Genomic DNA, 20,935 nt, shown 5'->3' on the forward strand with positions numbered 1-20,935 from the left:
CAACTTTATTTAAAAAAAGCCTATATGTAAAGCATATACATGTTTTTTTTTGTGTTAGTCCATTTGTTTTTTTTTGTTTTTTAATTATTAATTTAAGCTCAGGGATGTTCAAGGAGCAACCTGTTTGTGCACTTTCTGAAGATTTTCAGTTCTGTTTTTGAATAAAGGGTTGGAAATTAATGCTTTTTTGTTTTTTGAATCCGATTCATCAATTAATCGAAAAAATAATCGCCAGATTAATCGATTATTAAAATAATCGTTAGTTGCAGCCCTAATTGACAGCTATAGTTAGTCCATTGTATTTGTTATTCTTGTTTTGTTTCTTACCTATTTGTTACGTGTTTAAAATAGCTAAAAGAAAATAAAGTGGAACAATAGTTGTCTACATGAATAGTATGACTGTATGGAAATAATGCACGAAAGGCATATTGTTTGTTTTCATTCTCTCCTTTCCTTTGGTAAAGGATGGTGCAGTGTATCCTAAGCTAAAGGAGATAAGAAAGGAAGCATTGAAGCACATTGACGGTGTGATCACATTACAGCCCGTTCAGCAGCTGACGTCTGCAGCGTTCTCCCTCAATACTAAACCAGTTTAAAACACTATAGTTCCCATTAGTCACAGAAACATGAGTGAATAGGTTGAGAAATACCAAAGTTACATCACATCAGCCCCATAAAGCTAAATAATAAAGATGTTACACACTATCAGTTAGAACTGGGCTTTCACATACCTTTTAAGTAGCTTGCGTCTGTTTGTGAGTCTTCGTTGAAGGGAAAGCAGCTGATCCAGTAGTGCAGGTCAAACTTCTTGGTCTCAGGAGAAGCTGCAGTCGTTTTCTTCGGGAGAAGGGTTGTCCTCCCATAGTTCCTATTTCTCGTCCCGTCAACAATCCAGAGGAACTCGTAGCAGGCTGCTTCCCCCTTTCTTATGACCAAGTCCAGTATTTTTCTGCGTTTCTCGTAGTCAGTGTGCTCTGCCTCTATTTATCTATTTATATCTGCCTTTTTGACGTAATCTGAGGCAGACTGTGTTGTACAAGCCATGTGTCCTTACGTCTGAGTGTTCTGCACACAGATCCAACTTCAATGATCTGGAGAACAAAATAAAAGCTTACATAAACAGTTAATTACAACAATGATTCTGACTGTGATGTATGAACTATTATGTCTCTCAAATCTTTCAGAGTAACTTGTCTAAACATCATGCAGCTGATGCGACATTTAAAAGTTTATCAATTCCAACATGTCTTTCTGAAGATTGTGCTTCCCAAGATAAGAGGATGGGGAACCAAACCAATCCGTCTCATATTTACAGATCTATCTGCACTACATTTATACCGTCTGCAGAACAGGAAACGGCCTCATTTCCTCAATGTTGTGCCTTTAACTGAAACATGCTTAAAGAAATCTGTGCCAGACTGATATGTAATAAAAATACATATTTTTTAATATTTAATATATAGAATTGGTATTTCGCGACCCATACATATTAAGTAATTTGTTCGCACTGATTCTCTTTCAGCCTTGACAATTTAGCTTCTAAGCCTTCTCCCTACTTTGAGATTGGAGAACATGCACATCTTACAACCTTTAAAAGAAAACTTAACACACAGTTTGTACTTTTTGCATCTTTTAAACTGCACAGAGAAGAATACTGAGACACTTTGAAGAAGTACTGGGGTGTTAGTGAACTCAAACAGTCCTAAATCTGAAATAAAGAGGTTTACATGAGCTCCTAAAATAATGAAATGGACATACTTCTAAACATTCTAATCATCACAGGTTTGTTATCTACAATGATGAGTCTTTGGACAATGGCACATAGCAACAAAAGAGTAGGCCTCTGTGGTCTGTTCCTCTTGATCTCCCTTTAAAAACACAGTTCTTCTTCTTCCTCACTAGAACAGCGCTCTACAACAACAGTCCATGAGCAGTTACCTCTCCAGTGTGGCCCAGTGGGAGCCTCTCATCCCTCGGTGAGGTGGACTGGGTTTCGAACAGCCTCGTTCATGCACATGTCTGTACGTTTCCTGCTCCGTTTTTACTTTCACTTCCTCAGACACTCTCGATGCTGGAAGAGGCCACAAGATGTCGCTATTGGACCAGCTGAGAGATGAACTCCAGACTCTGAACCACCATCTAAACAACTCAATTTCACATCCCTCTGTGTATGCAGACTTGTAATTTTGGCATGTGTTTTATCATTTTAATACATATATCATCTCGTATCATCTCATTTGAATGAAGTGTTAATTTAAAAAGTTTAATCAGTCAAACATGCAGAACATTTAAGTGCAATAAATCTTATTGAGAGTTCTCTTTGAGGATGCAAAAAACATTTTGCATGGCGCAGGAATTGAATTTTTTGGAGCATTTAAGGTCGATAACGAGTAGCTAGGCAGCTTCTAAAACGTGCAGTTTCCCCAGATTATTAAAAAATAATCACATCAACTTTTGACCAGAAAAATATATCACCACTTTGATGATCATATAAAGACAAAAACTGGAGATTTGAACTGTAAGAGGTGGAAATAAACAAGAGATTAGATGAACATTTGGTCTACAAAATAAATCCCGAAACAGCTGCTTCACTTTTTGTCCCGTAATGATCTTAGTAGTTAGATTCTAACTTTGGGAGAATGTTTAATGTTCACAGGCATCTATATGTCTTCATATTGTCTGTGTGAACAGAATATACATATTGTTACAGTTTAAGAACACGACTATAGGAACAAGAGCGTCACTCTCTCCAAAGAAAAAGAAAAAACCTCGTCAGTTCATCAACTCTTCTTTGTTTTCATTTCACAACAAACTCAAAATTTCTGTCTTAATCTCAACTGTTAGAAAAAATATATATTAAACTCTGTTAGTACACAGCTCCCACAAGACAAAAACATAAAGTGCTCTGTGCCTCATAGTGGAGGGTTTGGAACAACACGGAACGCAGATTGGACAAGTTACAAAAACATGAACTACCACTGGTAGAGTTTCAACATAAATAACTCAGAAATACTGCATGCAAACTCCTGCTAGAATGAATCTCTAATGTACCAATGCCGCTGCACAGAAAAACACAATCAAAACAAGAAAATAGAGGAAACGTCCCATTAGTTCAAAGTCGTCCTGGTATTGGGTAAAGAGTGAAGTGCTGGTCCAACATGAAGAGCGTTTGTTTCACTTCCCTCTTTGCTTCAACGCCTCCACAAGTTCAGTCGCGGCCTGATGTGGACAGAGACCAGGAACATTTTGTTCATTTAATAAACGCAATACAAAGAAATCAATGACAATTAACTTGCATGCATTTGCTTTGTTATTTCTCATCAAACCGTAATAAGTAAAAACTTTTTAATGTTTATTCTTTATGCTCCATCCAGTAGACACTGACCTGCGAGGTATTTGGCACCGACTAACATCAACATGCTGCCCATGATGTAGAGGCCCAGGGGGATGCTGCTGAAGATACTCGTCTCACCTTTTGGTCATTTAAACACAGAGAACAGCAATTAAACAACAAAACAAACGCACCATGAAAAAATGAATTTGGCTCGTCAGTAAGCGCTAAACTTCCTACCGTTTCCATTACAGACGGGCTCCGTCGTCTCCCAGTTCATGGATTTCTGAACCGCCTTCTTCCACCGAGCGTACCGAAACTCGCTCTCTGAGAACACACAGACAGACCTTTTACTTTTCAAAGCGGCGGCTACTGATGACTTTGCCAGACAGCGGCGGCTCACCGTACCTTCGGGGTTGATCTGAGGCTCGAACTTCTCGGAGGTGACTTCACTCAGGTCCTCTGGGCTCAGGCTCCACACACTCACCCCCTCTGCTGCTCCTGCTGCCATCGCTGCACCGAGAGCTGTGGTCTCGGGCATGGACGGCTTCACTGCAAACAATCAGTTTAATCACTGCAAGTTTATTTATTATGTACCCACAGCTTCCCTTTGGCATCACACTCATCTGTTTTGACGCACTGAATACAGCAACAAACATGATAAGACATGAATGGACATCTTACCAACGGGGATGCAGAGGATGTCTGCCTGCAGCTGCATCAGCAGCCTGTTGGACGTCATTCCTCCGTCCACCTGGAGCTGAGTCAGCGGGATGCCGCTGTCCTGGTTCATAGCGTCCAGTATCTGCATTCAAACACAAATATCACAATTAGTATTATATTAGTTTACAAAAATGTATCTTGTGCATCATGTGCTGCAGTACTTTTCTCTGATGACCAATTAGAGAAGCAGCTCACCTCTCTGGTCTGGAAACACACAGCTTCCAGAGCAGCAAAGGCGACGTGACTCTTATTGGTGAACTGAGTTAACCCACAAATGATCCTGTGAATCAGAGAGGACGGCTGCGTGAATAACTTCAGACGATGATTTCATTCTTAGCTGCGGAGTAGATCTTGGACTTACCCTCGAGCACTGGGCTCCCAGTACGGAGCATAAAGACCTGAAAAAGCAGGAACAAAATAACAGCCGTAGGATGTACCGACCGATGCAGCCAGCTTCTCTGCAACGGGAAAGAAACAGAAAAAGGAATGAAGGAGAAAAGGGTTCACCAAAAGTAAATCACAACACATAAACAGACCCGTGTTTCCTTAAATATAAAGACTCAAGTAATCAGTGAAGCAACGTCAGAACTATTTCATATCCAGGCACACTTGGGGATAAAAGAGTCTTGAATCATTTTCTTGTACTGTCCTTGTATATGATGATTTGATACAGATTAAATGACACAACACTCCTGAAGATGTCACGTGTGATTCTTCTTTAAAGACCGGCACATACCGAGCTCTTCAGATGATCCGATGATCCCCAGATTGTCCTGCAGCCAACGAACCACGGCTCCACAAATGGCCACAGAGCCCTGGCAAGAAGCACCAGAAAGAACATCTTTTGAGATTATACGGAATTTAATGAAAGGAATATTAGTGCATTTAAGATACTGTACCTCGAGTGCGTAGCAGGCAGGTTTGTCTCGACCAAGGACCGGGCAAGCTAAAGTCGGTGGAATGTGTTCTTATGAAGAGAGACGTTTCTTTGTGTATGTGTCCGTCTGTCCGCTCATTGCTTGCTTGTGTTTGTGTCTCAGGTTGATCATCCGTCGTGACCATCTGCTGGAAGACGCCTTCAACCAGATCATGTGCTATTCCCGTAAAGACCTGCAGCGCAGCAAGCTCTACGTCAGCTTTGTCGGGGAGGAGGGGTGAGTACGTGGGAGGGGGAGGAGAGGAATACGAGGCCGTAGCTTTGGTGTCAACATTGGTGGGGAGACATGTTTTGAAAACGCTTCATTTGCTGCATTCTGGTGAATGTTTCTGCATCAATTTATGGTGGAAATGTCGTCATTTATGTAAAGGGCCACTGTGGCTATATATATATATATATATATATATATATATATATATATATATATATATATATATATATATATATATATATATATATATATATATATATATATATATATATATATATATATATATATATATATATATATATATATATATATATATATATATATATATACGTATATACATATGTAGACTCCAAATAATCCGGTCCTGGTCTGGATAGAACTTTTATGACCAGCTCAGCAAATAATGTTCTCGATTACTAGAACATGGAGCATACATCTATAAACATAATGGGCATGTATGGTAATGGGTTCAGCAACTGATATCTGAATATGTATGTTGCAGGTTGGACTACAGCGGGCCTTCCAGAGAGTTCTTCTTCTTGGTTTCCAGGGAGCTGTTCAACCCTTACTATGGTCTCTTTGAGTACTCTGCAAACGACACTTACACCGTCCAGATCAGCCCAATGTCTGCTTTTGTAGACAATCACCACGAATGGTGAGGTTTACTGTACACACACACACACACACACACACACACACACACACACACACATATGAAGCTCAGATATGATCTTTAGTATCCTGATTACTTTAACTTTGTTAATGTGTGTGTGTGTGTGTGTGTGTGTGTTTCAGGTTCCGGTTCAGTGGTCGTATTCTGGGTTTGGCTCTGATCCACCAGTACCTGCTGGATGCCTTCTTCACCAGACCCTTCTATAAAGGCCTACTGCGCATGTACGTACAGTATGTGTATTCAAAGCACAGATGCATACAAAAATCTGATTTTTTAAAAACTCATTTGACCTGTTTATTCTCTTCCCTTTCCTGTTTGCATCTTGTCCTGAGCCAATATGTGTTACAGTTCTCACACACACACACACACACACACACACACACACACACACACTCTCACTTGCATTTCTCACCATGTAGTCCCTGTGACCTGAGTGACCTGGAGTACCTGGATGAGGAGTTTCACCAGTCCCTTCAGTGGATGAAGGACAACGACATAGAAGACATGCTGGACCTCACCTTCACCGTCAATGAGGAGGTGTTCGGACAGGTTAGCTTCTGAGCGTTAAACAGCACGCACGCACGCAAACACAACCACAGACCCGTTCATTACCGACATCATGATTACATCACGGTGTTAGCTGGTGGCTAAGTTCAGAAAAGGAGATTATAGGTTTGTGTTCACCATGCATGCATGTTTTCTCTATCAGGTGTTTAAATATATGGTGTTGAGTCAGCGTGTAGAGGCCAGATAATCTGTACTTATTTCTGCCTGTGTGCTCCCTACAGATAACAGAAAGGGAACTGAAGCCCGGCGGAGCCAACATCCCAGTATCGGAGAAGAACAAAAAAGAATACATTGAGCGGATGGTGAAGTGGAGGATAGAGAGAGGAGTGGTGCAGCAGACCGACAGCCTGGTCAGAGGTTTCTACGAGGTATGGATTGGTTTGACATACTCTATTCTAAGAATCTAAGTTCCTATACTTTGACATGATTTATTTTTTCTTACGCCTGGCACTAATAATACAAGTTGAACCGTATGCTTATTCTTAAAATGTTTACTAATTTCCTTTGCCTTAAGCCTGGCTCTAAGTCTCTTTCCGCATCAAACTCAGTGGTAATGTGTGTGTGTGTGTGTGTGTGTTTTCTAGGTGGTGGATGCCAGGCTAGTATCAGTGTTTGACGCAAGGGAACTGGAGCTGGTGATCGCTGGCACAGCTGAAATTGACTTATCAGACTGGAGGAACAACACCGAGTACAGAGGAGGTACGGAAGAACAGATGGAGAATAGGCCGAAGTTCACTTTAAACCTTAATGTCCTATTTTGTTTTTTATTATTTTGTTAAAATCATTAAAATAATGAGGAAGAAGATAATATTTTTCTAATGTCCACAACTATTCCCATGAAATTATGTTCAGCCAGCACCTCAGGTTCTGCTATGACCCACAACTTCTGAAAACCCGCCAAGTAATAGACCCAGTCTGTATTCTATTTGATTTTTTCCCCCTAATGATAAAGTAATAAGTTATTTATTGTCATAAGTGCAACCATCACAGAGACGTTGGCAATGAAAGTCTTAAATCTCACAATAAAAAACATTGTCAATGAAAAACATTCAAGTAAAAAAGAGAATCTCAAAATTTCCATCGCCATAGTTACATGACATGATGTGTTATTTGTAGGTTACCACGACAACCACATCGTAATCCGGTGGTTCTGGGCAGCAGTGGAGAGGTTCAACAATGAGCAGAGACTACGGCTTCTGCAGGTGCGTGTGTGTGTGTGTGATGGAGAAAGAGGATTGTTATTTACTGAACTTTTGAGGTGAGGTGCAACAGCGATATTTGCTCCCTCCATCTTAAGCCTTCATCTTGTTTTCCTTCTCTGTCCTGCTGCACCTACCTTCAGTTTGTGACCGGGACATCCAGTATTCCTTACGAGGGCTTTGCTGCTCTGCGAGGCAGCAACGGACCCCGCAGGTTCTGTGTGGAGAAGTGGGGGAAGGTCAGCGCATTGCCCAGGTGAACACGACGCTCATTAAGGGTTTGAATTTGGTCATGATTTCATGCCCTCGTCATTTTTACTGTGATTTCGGAGTCCCAATTTATTTGAAAATAATTAAATTCGGCTTGAGAGTCGAAGAAACAGTTATGCAAAAGGCAGTGAAAGTAATCATCAAAATAATTACTTGAGAACAAAAGTAGAAAGAAGGTAACAGTCAGTTTTTTATATACTGTTACATTAAGGAGGTTGTGGTGGGCTATTTATTGGAATTGTTGTTTTTCCACTTAAGTTCTTGTGCTGATTAAACAGTGCTGGTCGGAGTTATATTTGTATAACGTGATATCCCTGTGATCTCTCTCCAGAGCCCATACCTGTTTCAATCGGCTGGACCTGCCACCTTACCCATCCTTCTCAATGCTGTATGAGAAGATGCTGACAGCCGTGGAGGAGACCAGCACCTTTGGGCTGGAATGATTCTCGTCTGACCACCGGCACAAATTTCAGCTTGCCTCAGTCACCTCAATGACGAGTGGTCATCATAAGAAGAGAGGTAGCTTTTGTGATGGTTGTCCATCACAAAGGTTCAAAAAGCTGGATTTAAAGTCCAATTTCTAGTTTGCGTTTAATTTATAATGGGCTATCATTTATAACGGAGGCTGATAAGACCTTTGAAGCTGCACTCTGACCTTTTGAAATGTCCCATGTACAGAGGTAAACACTTGCTTTTTTCTTGCACCTGCACACATTTCCCACCTGCTTAGTAACACACCCTGTGATGTGACGAATGAAGAGCCACACCGCCTTTGGGACCAGAAATATTGACTGTTGGGATTTGACCAATCTGTGACCGGGATGAGTTTTTTTTCACTTTCTCTTTGATAACAGGAGTTAACAGGAAGAAGAAGCAACTACTGCCTCCACTGTAAAAGCTCAGTGGACTCAGCGGACCTCAGATATACGGCCTGTCCAGAACTGTGTTCCTTGCAGTACAGTGTCTCTTTCTGGCCTGCAGTAATAACCACTCACGCAATTAATTCTCAAAGCCATTCGAGGACTGCCTGATGTAACATTTGGTAAGGTTTTTGGAATTTTCCCCTGAACTTCTACAGCAAATTTTGGTCTCCAGACAGAAGCTTTGGTATTTTACAGTATTTTCATCTACAAGAAAAAGTGATTTTCTAACGATGTGGCAGTGACATGTTGTGATTTGAATGTAACCAACTTTATCATGTAGATTGTGTGGGAAGTGATTTTGTACCAGATTTGGATCAACTGGCAAAACAAATATTTAGCCATCACTTAATGAGTTATTGTTTTGATGGTAAGAAAGTAACACGCACTTTTATAATCATATCCATTTATTTGGATTGTACTTGATTATTTCGCTTTGATCCAGGTCCATTTTTCAAAGTTTGTTAAAAGTAGTCTACACTCAAGAGGCGCAGATTGAAAGAAGAATGTACATCCTAATAGGCAATCTAAATTAAATGTCATCTACCAGTGGCGGATCGAGAACATTGGGGAGGTAATAAGTCTGTCTGGGTGGCATGGGAGGGTGGTGGCAGTGGCGGTCTGAGAGGCAGGGATGGAAAAAACAAAAAAGCTCTGTGTGTGGTGTGGCACCAGCACGCAGCAGAAACACTTCTACAAATGCAATGTGTCTACATGTTGATTTCTTTTTACTCTTTTAAAAATATATCATTATCGTTTATTTTTTTGCAAAGTGACGGTTGTTGCATACGAGGCCTCTAAAAGGGGCCGCGTGTTTCTATCGCAGGGACGTTTTCGAATGTCAATGCATGAAAATGACTGAAGATGAATCCATGATCATCGGATCTGGTAGGCCCCTTATCAGGGAGAACCAAATGTATCCCAGCCAGTTAATGCTGCCTAATCTGACAATAATTCTACCTTTACCGCTGCTGTGCAATCGGCCATATTTCATTTGAATCCCAGTTACACACATAGCTGTTACATGCATGAAAAAACAGTATTCGCATCAATTAGCAATTGGATTACAATTTGTGATTCGTGCATATGTAAATCATTGTAATGTTGCAGTAAGGGGGGTCATTTTATCTAATTTTAGTCTTCACTATTTCGACTCCTGCTGGAGTTAATTACAGTTGGTATTGATCGGCTCCAGTCCCCCAGCGACCTCTCTTAACAGGATAAACAGTTACAGATAATGGATGGATGGATATTTGGTATACTTTGTAAATACGCAAAATAAACAGTAACTTAAGTTTACATGCAGTGATGTAAAAAGTACAATATCTGAAGTATAAAGTAACAGAACATTAAAATACTCAAGTTCAAGTACAAATACCTAAAATTGTACTTGAGTAAATGTACTTGGTAACTTTCCAATAGTTATTGAGATATTTCAGGCTGAACTAAAGTGGTTAACCAACAGACATTGCTCTCCCTTCATCCACGTCACTAGCATGGCTAAAATGAAGGGATGAACGTATCAGCTCAGTTGCAGCCTGCAATGTATCTTTTTAAGCCAACGTAACAATAATGGACTGGCTCTGATTATTGGGCGTTATCAGTTACGGATTGTCTCCGTATTTCTTACTTGGTTCAGTTTGGACGGATCAGCTGTCCACCCCCACTGTGCCTCCCTTTAGATCCTGCCACGCACCCCCATATCAGAACCAAAAACTAAATCTCCAAGCCCCACTACAGCTGCTGGTGTGAGGAACACAATAAGGCAATTAGATTTTAAGATGCTATTTTAAGTTAATTTATTATGTACTCACAGAAAATGACCCTGAGATATGAAAACTGATTTTGATTAAGTCAAGGACCTACTGTTTTTCTTGTTTACACTTTTAATGAATGTACACACTCCGATTACAAAATATTATTTCATGTGCAAATTCAGTTTAATTCAATTGGGATCAAATAATTCCATTTTGGTAATGAAAATGTATTATTTCCATCACTGAATGCACTGCCCTTTGTCAGTCTCACCAGAATGTACCAAAGTTTTGAGCCTGAACTGGCTGCCTCACGTCCAAACAACCACTCTTTCTGTACAGTCCACCTCACTTTTGAATATGAATGTTTGTTCAGCACTCTGCTCCTAATATAAAATGTTGTTGCTCTATGCAAGCTTTCTCTTCTTCTTTCCATGTCACTTCACTCTATTTGAGTAAAACAAAGCAAGATCAAATTAAATATATATTTTTGTCTCGTCTTTTTTGTTAGAACATAAAACATACTGTCATGTTCTATTGTCCATTCTAAAGAATACTTTGCTCCTGAGAGTCACACAACATACTTAACTAATGACTACCTGAATTAATCATGAATTGCAGTATTAATACTTGTTTATAAAGCATATTAACATAGTCCCCAACCATTAGTGCATATCTAAATCATTATATATGTAGCGCCCTGCTAATTTGTTTACATGTTTTGTTTTAAATGTCTATAAAACAGTACTTTTGCATTTGTGTTCATAGTTTGGAAAAGTACTTATGTGTCCAACAGTTCGAGTTGCCCTTGAACCTCTCCTGTCCTTATAGTATTGGTTGGTCAGGTGTCAAAGGTGTTGCCAGCCAATCAGAAGAATCTGATGAGACTCTGGGGTAACCTACCGGGTTCTCAAGGGGGCGGGACTAAGGACCGGGACGCGCGAAGAAAACAAAGAGAGCGAAGAGGAATGAGATGGTGCACTGTTGTTGTTAACGTCAGAAACACGGACACTGGACAATGTGAATACATAGTAGAGAACTGAAAAGATAGTATAGAAGTGTTTATCAGGAAGCTCTAACTGTAGTGAGGTTTTCTTTTCCGGGAGACGAGAAGGCGGACAGGACAGTCTGCTCAGGGCTCAACGCGGATGTTCGTGGAGTAACGGTGCGGCTCTGAAGAGGAATTAAGTGTGCTGCTTTTCATGGAAGTTTTCTGCTCGTGACTTCAACTGACGGAGCAGAAGAGGATTTCAAAGCACTAGCCTGTTTGCAAGGTTAAGAAATCAAGTCTGAGTAACCGAGGAACAGTGAGTAGCTACACCACAACTGTTCCTTCAGGATTTCAACTGAGCTTCAACAAGCGCGCCAACGTACTGTCACACGGATCACCTCCTTGGTATTATTATTGTGTTATATTGTATGTTTCTGTGGGTCACAATGTTGATGTTAAAATAAATGTTGACTGTTAAATATCCATTTGTGGAAGTAATGTATGTCAGGGCTACAGAGGAATGCATGGGAGTTTGAACTCATAGGACAGTATAGCTGTATTAAGCTAACCAGGCCTCTCTGTACATTAGACAGAGTATATTCGTTTAAATTGATATTGTAGGCACATTCCTAAATTCTATATTTTCGTAGACCCTCTCCAATTCACGTCCCATGCAACAGGAGTATAATCTCAAGATCCTGAACTAAATTTGAATTGAGTAGGTGGGCTACATATATATAAATGCATGACAAATTTACATCTAAATAACTTTTTAATCATTTACTAACACTTTATAAATTACGTTATTAATCATCTACAACTCCTTAATAATTGGTTTTTAATATATATATAATACTTCATTTACAAATGGGGAATCCATCCATTATAAAGTATGAAAACACAATCACGAAACACATAATAGACGATCTTATTAATCAAGAATAAAACATTTATAACTGTTATGAATTGCATACTAATGAGTGTTAATGATGAAAGTGTTTACTCATACTTAACTAATGTTTCATAGCGTGTGGTTATTATAAAGTGTTACCCAAAAAGCTGAATCATACAGTAATCAACATTTTAAAGTTGAAATGGTGTCTGTATGTAGCAGTTGAGTACTCTCTCTTTTGCGTTGTGTTTTAATTCAGGCACACTTGATATCCCTTTGGCTCCAACCAACCGTTTATTCACTGGACAGCATAGAGTAGACACATCTGGTAACAAACAGAATCATATCAGGGTTTCTCACAGCCCACCTCGTGTGATAACAAGCTCCGGAACACTGCCAAAGTAAAGAAACAAATGCTTAAGCTAGCTGTTGTTAGCATGTTACTAATGATAAATAAAGTTGTCAGTATTGTAGCGACCTTGTACAGTAAGAGCTGGTAGTAGAGGGGTCAGGCTGTCACCTCCCTCTCTCTGGCCAATCACGGGACGCACTGTACACGTTAGTCAAGGTACGTGCCTGTGATTCGTAGAGCATGCATGGAGCTGCAGGGTCTGGACATTTTGGTGTTTCTAAAACACTCCGCCGCCTCCGTCACGGCTTCTACTGGGGACAGTGCAGGAGGGACGTGGAGGACTTTTGCCGCCACTGTGACCCCTGTATGGCAAGAAAGGGTCCCCCAGGTCGCTCCCACGCTCCACTGCAGCAGTTTCCAGTGGGTGCACCGATGGAAAGGGTGGATGTGGTGGGTCCGCTGCCTCGCTCAGACGGAGGAAACCGCTACGTCCTCACCGCCATAGACTATTTCACAAAATGGCCAGAGGCGTACGCCCTCCCAGACCAGTAGGCAGAGACAGTCGTGGAGGCCCTGGTGGAAGGCATGTTCCACCAGGGCCTTCCACCATGTACCAGTACCGGAGACCATACACAGCGACCAAGGGAGGAACTTCGAGTCTCGGGTGTTTGCGTCCATGTCTGAAAGATTGGGCATGCATAAGACTCGCACCTCCCCCCTGCGGCCCCAGAGTGACGGTTTGGTGGAAAGATTCCATCGCACCATGGGCCAGCAGATTGCCATCCTCACTTGGCAGCACCAGCGTGACTGGGACAGGCATTTTCTTTGGTGCTCATGGCGTGTCGCTCTGCGGTACAAGAGACCTCATCCTGTACGCCCGCCCGCCCGCCCTCATGCTGGGGAGAGAGCTCCGCACCCCCGCAGGAATGGCCTTTGGACGGCCACCTGAGTCCCCAGACACTCCCCCGGGTCCTGAGTACGTCCGGAGGCTGCAGGACCGCCTCGAGTCAGCCCACGTTTTTGCCCGGAAACAGCAGCTGAGAAAAACGCAACTACGACGTGAGGGAAAAAGGAAAGCACTTTGAGGCCGGAGACCTGGTTTGGGTCTACAACCCCCAGCGAAAGAAGGGCCGGTGCCCAAAGCTCGACAGTCAATGGGCCGGCCCCTGCAGAGTATTGGAGAGGGTGGGCGAGGTCGCCAACAGGGTGCAGCTACCTCCTAAGGGAAGGAGAGTGGTGCTCCATAGAGACAGGCTCGCCCCTTACAGAGGGGTCTCTTCTCCACTGGCATTGGGGGCACGTGAACCTCCTCCGCAGCCTCTTCCCCCCGCTCACTCCCCGGCCAGCGCCCCTGGGATAACGCAGGGGGCTTCAGTTCGGTTCGATCCTTATAAGGTGAGACCTGTTTTGACGTTCGACGTGCGATCGCAGAGTCAAATACGCCAAGACACGAATTAAGTGTGTCGGGTCGATGACAAGAAGATGAAGCTGGACGAGCTCAGAGCAAGGAGACACCAGTGAAACTAAATAATGTCGTGATATTTTAATTATTGTTTCAGTAAGTATGGTATGCCATAAAACAGCATAATATACTATGTCATGAAGAAGTCATTGTATGAAATAAAAATGTGGTCGTACAGTGAACCATAAATTAAAAATACAATGAAGTACATTATAAACAATAGTATCATTGTATAGTATGGCACATATCAAAACCCGTCTCAAAAGGTGCGACAATTTGGAAGACCAGACAAGTTGGCTGTTAAGAAAAGTAATTTTTGACAAAAGCAAAACAAATGCAACGTGAAGGAACCAGCTGATGAGTAGTGAAGTGCGTGGATGGGTGTGTGTCAAAATACATTTATTTTTACAATCAGTCATAGTGTAATATATTGAAAAAAATCATTAGATTATGTTGAAAAATGATTGGTTGAAAGGCTGGAAGTTGTGGCTTTGATCGTGTTCAGATGTCCCACATCCAATCACAAAGTCAAATATGTGTAGGGACCAGTTGCTGGTATCAGGGCAGATGGGTTAGGGTGATAGAAGACTGGTTACAAGAGAGGAGGTTGTAGGTTCCATCCTTATAGGGTGCAGCAAGTTTTGAGGCTTGACAGGCCATCGCAGAGTCAAATACGCCAGGACACGGTGTAAGTGTGTAGGGTCGAATAGCTCAGTCGGATGGCAGATGGGCTAGAACCCGAGAGATTGTGGGATCGAACCTTATAAGGTGCGACCGCTTTTGAGGTTTGACAGGCCATCGCAGAGTCAAATACGTTCCGAGAAGAGTTCCAAATGCGAATGGTGCTGGTGGCGTAGTAATGGTATTCCTGGACTAATCATCCTACTTCCATGGACTAAGTGGGTTCGATTCCTGCACGTTACATCAGTGTCTAGTGCTCCGCCGCGGAGGTGGTGGTGGGGGCATTCTCCCCACCAAAGTTTCGGAGAAATGTAACCAGGGGTTATGGAAAAATGGATGATGACCAGCTGAAATTTAAGTGAGAACAAGGAAGAGCGTGACTTCTCTTAAGACAGTTTTGCTTGATAGTTGGGTATATAGTCTCTTGCGCTCTTGCGCTCTTGCGCTCTTGCGCTCTTGTATTTGAACAAATATTTGAAACCACATTGGACTTCAAAATCCACTGCACCTCATAAAGTCAGTATAGAATGCCATAAAAAAAACTCTTAAAAAGTATTAATATAATTTAGACGGCCAGGTTAATAATAAATAATCAGCACTCACCATAGCCACGATGTCCTAAATTTATGCTGTACCATCATTGATCACCTCTGGAAAAAGTTTAAGCAAAACAATAACGGGAACCAAAGGTCTTGATATTTGGATATTTATATGAATTAAATAATGTCTAGTTTGAATATAAAGAAGCAATAATACAAGATATTAAATCAAAAATGTGTTGTCAATGCAAAGTGTGAGTGCTTTTTGTGTTTTTATTTACAATCCTACAAATTTCATCCTAAATTATAATGATCAGTGTCTTTATTTTTAGCCCATTACATCTTGTTAATTTTAAACACAACATTCTGTGAACTCATTTAATGTGGGCATAAATGAGTGCACTGCAGTACGACAGTCTGAAGCCGTTCACTCCAACACTGAGACACTGTTCACACAAAACAAACACTGTCACAGTTTGTGTTTGAGGCATTTAATAAGAACAGACACATGTGGAGAAATATGTGTATCCAATGAGGCACAGGATGGCAGCAAACATCAACCTTTAAATCACATCAGTGGATTTTTAGCTTTAGAGATGAAAGGGTTGGTTCACAGTTTGTTGTAAAACAGTAGTTCACTGAAACAGGCTGTAACATTCCTCCTGTTCAAATAACATATATAATAGTTATGTCACTGCCATGTTGTATACTTTTTAAAAGACACTACACAAATGTTTTATATAATGTGCTTTAACATGATAAGAGCTCACATACAATGCATGAACTGATATTTATAATATTTTGAGGGGGATTGGTTGTGGAGAAGTAAATATGATCCACTTTAGTTGATTTACTTGAGTTGTTTAATCTATAATAAAAACTCATGTTTTATCAAATCATGTAAAGTAAAATGACCTTACCTGAGCTGTGAGATAAAAGGCAGACACTGTAGGAAACTCCTCTCTTCACTCAGCTTCACTTGTTTCTTCTCTGGTTGGAGTTTCAGCACTTCCAGGAGGATGGAGGTCTTTCTCTCTGACAGGTCTATGGACCAGACTGAAGGAGCTGACTGGAAAAGCGGCCTCAGTTTTGGAATGACAGCTGAAAACCCTTTAGTCTCGACATGCTGATAAAAGTCAAGAAGGGTGTTATTTAAGTCAGTGGTGACAGAAAACAAGGAGATGAGCATCGTCACTTCCTTGAGAAAACTTTCTCCTTCATGAAGTGCTGCTTCCAGGCATAAATCCAGTGTCCGTTGCTCCTGGTCCTGTAATGGACCTCTGTGTGTCATCCTGAAGCTGCATGATAACAAACAGATGTATCAAACAGTACACGTACGGTAAAACTCTGTAGCATTCACAGTTGTAAACAGACACAATGTTAACACTGTGCTGATGTTAGATATGATCTATGACATGTAAACAAGCTTACTGCACTAAGCCTCTGTTATACTTTCCACGAGGACGGTCACACGGATACGAGCCGACGAGGAAGCGTGACAATGAGCATTTCTAATGCTGCAATGAATATTAGAAATACATGAAAGTTTACTTCAAACAATTAACGGTTTTACAAAAGGATCAAACTTAAAGTGTGTGGAATCAGCATCACGTAAAAACAGAAGCTACATACCTGAGCCTCTACATACCTGAGCCTCTAAGAGAGACGTGCACAGACTCGGGCAGACTGGAGTTTCTCTCTCCCAGTAGAGGCAGACATTAACCTCCGTAGGACTCCTCTGCATGACTCTCACTGCTCTTTCAAACAGCTGGCTTTGACCCTCAACTGGAAGGTGCAACTGATTTCCATCAAGGCCAAGTAAGCTGATGTGGTCCATCTGCCCTTCACTCAGAAGCAAAACCCTCCACAGCTGCTGCAGCAGCAGAGGGTCACACCTTCATTTGAAGAATAATCACAGACCACTTCCTCATTATTACAATAACCGAGTAGAGAAACAGTAAAGGATCATAAAAAAGTGTTTATGCACAGATACTACAGCTAAATTGAATTGATTTCTATTCTATTTCCTCATCCTCAATACGTCTTGGATTAATTAATGAAAATAAGTGGTTACACATGAAGAAGAACAGTTCAATTGTACTTAATTAGATGTGTTGTAACCTTAACAGTCATTTGACACTCAAAACACGTGCTCACTCATACCTTTGGACGTTTTTAAGGCATCCAAACAGTTGTCTCATTCCTTGTTCTGATACCATGACGTCCTCAAGGTTCAGCGATATTTTCCTCTCCGTCGACTGAGCGACCACATAGGCCACAGCACAGCAGTGGAGAGGGTCCAGACTCTCTCTACTGAGATCCAGATGGTAGTCCAGCTTGTCCAGGAGGTTCCTGCATGCTTCAGGACACTGGCATAGGAACAGTGTGTCCACATCAAGCCCACTGTCCTCAGGACCAGCCTCATCTTTCTCACACAATGTTTTGATCATTTTCTCAAAGAACCAGTCCGATGGATTCTTGAGCTCCTGAGCTGGAATCAGACACTTCATGAGACTCGCGCTCTTCACATTCAACAATCTACACATGAAAGGGATCAGATGTTTCATGTGTTTCTTCTCCTCAGTGAGGCATTGCTGAAACACATTCTTGATTTGATCTGGATTCTTCAAGAGCCACAGCGCTGCAAAAAACTATGGAGAAATGCATATGTGGTGATTCTCTCCGTGTGGGCGACTTTGTCAACAAGTGGATTCAGGAAGGAAAGGACACAGCTGTCTTCACAGGGACGTTCTGTCAAGTTCACAGATTTTACTTTAGTTGCATCAAAAGCAACCTCAGCCAAAGATAGTATTTCCTCTTCTTTGCCTTCATCTGGTTCACTGAACCCACCGAAGAGAAGATCCTCCAAGTTCTTGATGTCGGATTTCTTTCTCATGTCAAAGTAAAACATGTAATCGAGCTCCTCGTTGTCTCTTTCTGCCCACAGCTTCAACATTTGGTGAGTGACTGCTGTCTTTCCTATCCCAGGTTTACCGACCAACAGTATGTTTCTCCCTGTTTTCAGCAGGTCACTGGGGGACGTTTCTGCTTCGTTCTCGGGGATGTATGTCCTTAACTTTTTAGAGCGACTCTTCTTGCCTTTCTTGCTCTTGAAGTTCTTGACTTTAACTGGAGAAGAAATGTTTTGTGTGTCTAACACAAGTGGCGTGTACGACAGATCGGGCTTATTGTTTCCTTCAAACTGATTTTTGTTTGCCGTCCAAAACTGATTTGATATTTTCCGTGCTTTTGACTTCAACTTTTCCTGATATCTAATGATACCTAATTGGTCCAGTATCAGAGAACCCTGGGGGTACCCAGATATGTCAGATATGTGAAGTGAAATAATAACCACAATATTTACCTCTGAGTAGTATAAAGTATCAGAAAATAGAAATACTCAAATAGAGTTTAAGTATCTCAAATTTGCACAGAAAATGTTTATTGACAGTAGGGCTGCAACAACGAAACGATAAAATCGATAAAATTTGATTATTAAAAGAGTTGGCAACGAATTTCATTATCGATTCGTTGTGTCGCGCGACTATTACGCCACTCAATAAGTCGCGGAGATGTTTGAGTATGATATCCCATGTTGGCCAAGTCTTACCTATGTATCCCTGCCACCTCAACACCATCTGAGCGGCTGCTTTCTGGCGCAGGAAACATAGCCTCCAAGAAAAGAGCGAGCCTGAGCCAGGAGCATGTGGACATGCTCACATTTTTGCATTGCAATGCAAAGTGTCTGCACAAAGGGAGTGAGAGAGAGTGCGTGTGTGTCTGAGTGTGAGAGTTTGTGAGTGTGTACGTCTATGAGTGTGGTGTAGAGAACAAGTTCTGACGTTCAAACAAATCCTGTTAAGTTTTCTGATTTGTATTTTTCTTTATTTTTTATAAATTATTTATTGTTCTGACAGCTCAGGTCCCTTTAAACAAAAATATACAACTTTATTTAAAAAAAGCCTATATGTAAAGCATATACATGTTTTTTTTTGTGTTAGTCCATTTGTTTTTTTTTGTTTTTTAATTATTAATTTAAGCTCAGGGATGTTCAAGGAGCAACCTGTTTGTGCACTTTCTGAAGATTTTCAGTTCTGTTTTTGAATAAAGGGTTGGAAATTAATGCTTTTTTGTTTTTTGAATCCGATTCATCAATTAATCGAAAAAATAATCGCCAGATTAATCGATTATTAAAATAATCGTTAGTTGCAGCCCTAATTGACAGCTATAGTTAGTCCATTGTATTTGTTATTCTTGTTTTGTTTCTTACCTATTTGTTACGTGTTTAAAATAGCTAAAAGAAAATAAAGTGGAACAATAGTTGTCTACATGAATAGTATGACTGTATGGAAATAATGCACGAAAGGCATATTGTTTGTTTTCATTCTCTCCTTTCCTTTGGTAAAGGATGGTGCAGTGTATCCTAAGCTAAAGGAGATAAGAAAGGAAGCATTGAAGCACATTGACGGTGTGATCACATTACAGCCCGTTCAGCAGCTGACGTCTGCAGCGTTCTCCCTCAATACTAAACCAGTTTAAAACACTATAGTTCCCATTAGTCACAGAAACATGAGTGAATAGGTTGAGAAATACCAAAGTTACATCACATCAGCCCCATAAAGCTAAATAATAAAGATGTTACACACTATCAGTTAGAACTGGGCTTTCACATACCTTTTAAGTAGCTTGCGTCTGTTTGTGAGTCTTCGTTGAAGGGAAAGCAGCTGATCCAGTAGTGCAGGTCAAACTTCTTGGTCTCAGGAGAAGCTGCAGTCGTTTTCTTCGGGAGAAGGGTTGTCCTCCCATAGTTCCTATTTCTCGTCCCGTCAACAATCCAGAGGAACTCGTAGCAGGCTGCTTCCCCCTTTCTTATGACCAAGTCCAGTATTTTTCTGCGTTTCTCGTAGTCAGTGTGCTCTGCCTCTATTTATCTATTTATATCTGCCTTTTTGACGTAATCTGAGGCAGACTGTGTTGTACAAGCCATGTGTCCTTACGTCTGAGTGTTCTGCACACAGATCCAACTTCAATGATCTGGAGAACAAAATAAAAGCTTACATAAACAGTTAATTACAACAATGATTCTGACTGTGATGTATGAACTATTATGTCTCTCAAATCTTTCAGAGTAACTTGTCTAAACATCATGCAGCTGATGCGACATTTAAAAGTTTATCAATTCCAACATGTCTTTCTGAAGATTGTGCTTCCCAAGATAAGAGGATGGGGAACCAAACCAATCCGTCTCATATTTACAGATCTATCTGCACTACATTTATACCGTCTGCAGAACAGGAAACGGCCTCATTTCCTCAATGTTGTGCCTTTAACTGAAACATGCTTAAAGAAATCTGTGCCAGACTGATATGTAATAAAAATACATATTTTTTAATATTTAATATATAGAATTGGTATTTCGCGACCCATACATAT

At 41.0% G+C, this 20,935-nt stretch overlaps 2 protein-coding genes across 2 annotated transcripts; one reads left to right on the plus strand and one right to left on the minus strand.

Annotated features, from left to right (window-relative positions):
• Positions 1–2,249: 2,249 nt before the first annotated feature.
• LOC142952564 (glycerol kinase-like) lies at positions 2,250–4,983 on the minus strand. Its single transcript, XM_076094352.1, has 9 exons — positions 4,954–4,983; positions 4,791–4,869; positions 4,416–4,512; positions 4,250–4,334; positions 4,016–4,136; positions 3,740–3,883; positions 3,572–3,658; positions 3,386–3,472; positions 2,250–3,219 (listed from the first exon to the last, which is right to left on the minus strand). Exons 5-9 carry the CDS (start codon positions 4,122–4,124, stop codon positions 3,209–3,211), a joined length of 438 nt encoding a protein of 145 aa, XP_075950467.1. The 5' UTR covers positions 4,125–4,136; positions 4,250–4,334; positions 4,416–4,512; positions 4,791–4,869; positions 4,954–4,983; the 3' UTR covers positions 2,250–3,208.
• A 7-nt stretch (positions 4,984–4,990) lies between these two features.
• Positions 4,991–11,070, plus strand: LOC142952563 (E3 ubiquitin-protein ligase HECW2-like). Its single transcript, XM_076094350.1, has 10 exons — positions 4,991–5,005; positions 5,095–5,208; positions 5,705–5,857; positions 5,998–6,096; positions 6,295–6,424; positions 6,664–6,810; positions 7,027–7,141; positions 7,559–7,644; positions 7,785–7,897; positions 8,243–11,070. The coding sequence occupies exons 2-10, from the start codon at positions 5,144–5,146 to the stop codon at positions 8,352–8,354; spliced, it is 1,020 nt and encodes a 339-aa protein (XP_075950465.1). The 5' UTR covers positions 4,991–5,005; positions 5,095–5,143; the 3' UTR covers positions 8,355–11,070.
• The last annotated feature ends 9,865 nt before the right edge of the window (positions 11,071–20,935 follow it).

This window comes from Anarhichas minor, unplaced genomic scaffold (assembly GCF_050575085.1).
Source record: "Anarhichas minor isolate MPS153535 unplaced genomic scaffold, ASM5057508v1 ptg000018l, whole genome shotgun sequence".
Lineage (NCBI taxonomy): Eukaryota > Metazoa > Chordata > Actinopteri > Perciformes > Anarhichadidae > Anarhichas > Anarhichas minor.

Coding starts and splice junctions, on each gene's coding strand:
- LOC142952563 (XM_076094350.1), top strand. CDS start 5,144: ATGTGCTATTCCCGTAAAGACCTGCAGCGCAGCAAGCTCTACGTCAGC. Junction 5,858..5,997: donor GTAGACAATCACCACGAATG/GTGAGGTTTACT, acceptor TGTGTGTTTCAG/GTTCCGGTTCAGTGGTCGTA. Junction 6,425..6,663: donor ATGAGGAGGTGTTCGGACAG/GTTAGCTTCTGA, acceptor TGCTCCCTACAG/ATAACAGAAAGGGAACTGAA.
- LOC142952564 (XM_076094352.1), bottom strand. CDS start 4,124: ATGAACCAGGACAGCGGCATCCCGCTGACTCAGCTCCAGGTGGACGGA. Junction 3,884..4,015: donor CATCCTCTGCATCCCCGTTG/GTAAGATGTCCA, acceptor GATTGTTTGCAG/TGAAGCCGTCCATGCCCGAG. Junction 3,659..3,739: donor GCCTCAGATCAACCCCGAAG/GTACGGTGAGCC, acceptor GTGTGTTCTCAG/AGAGCGAGTTTCGGTACGCT.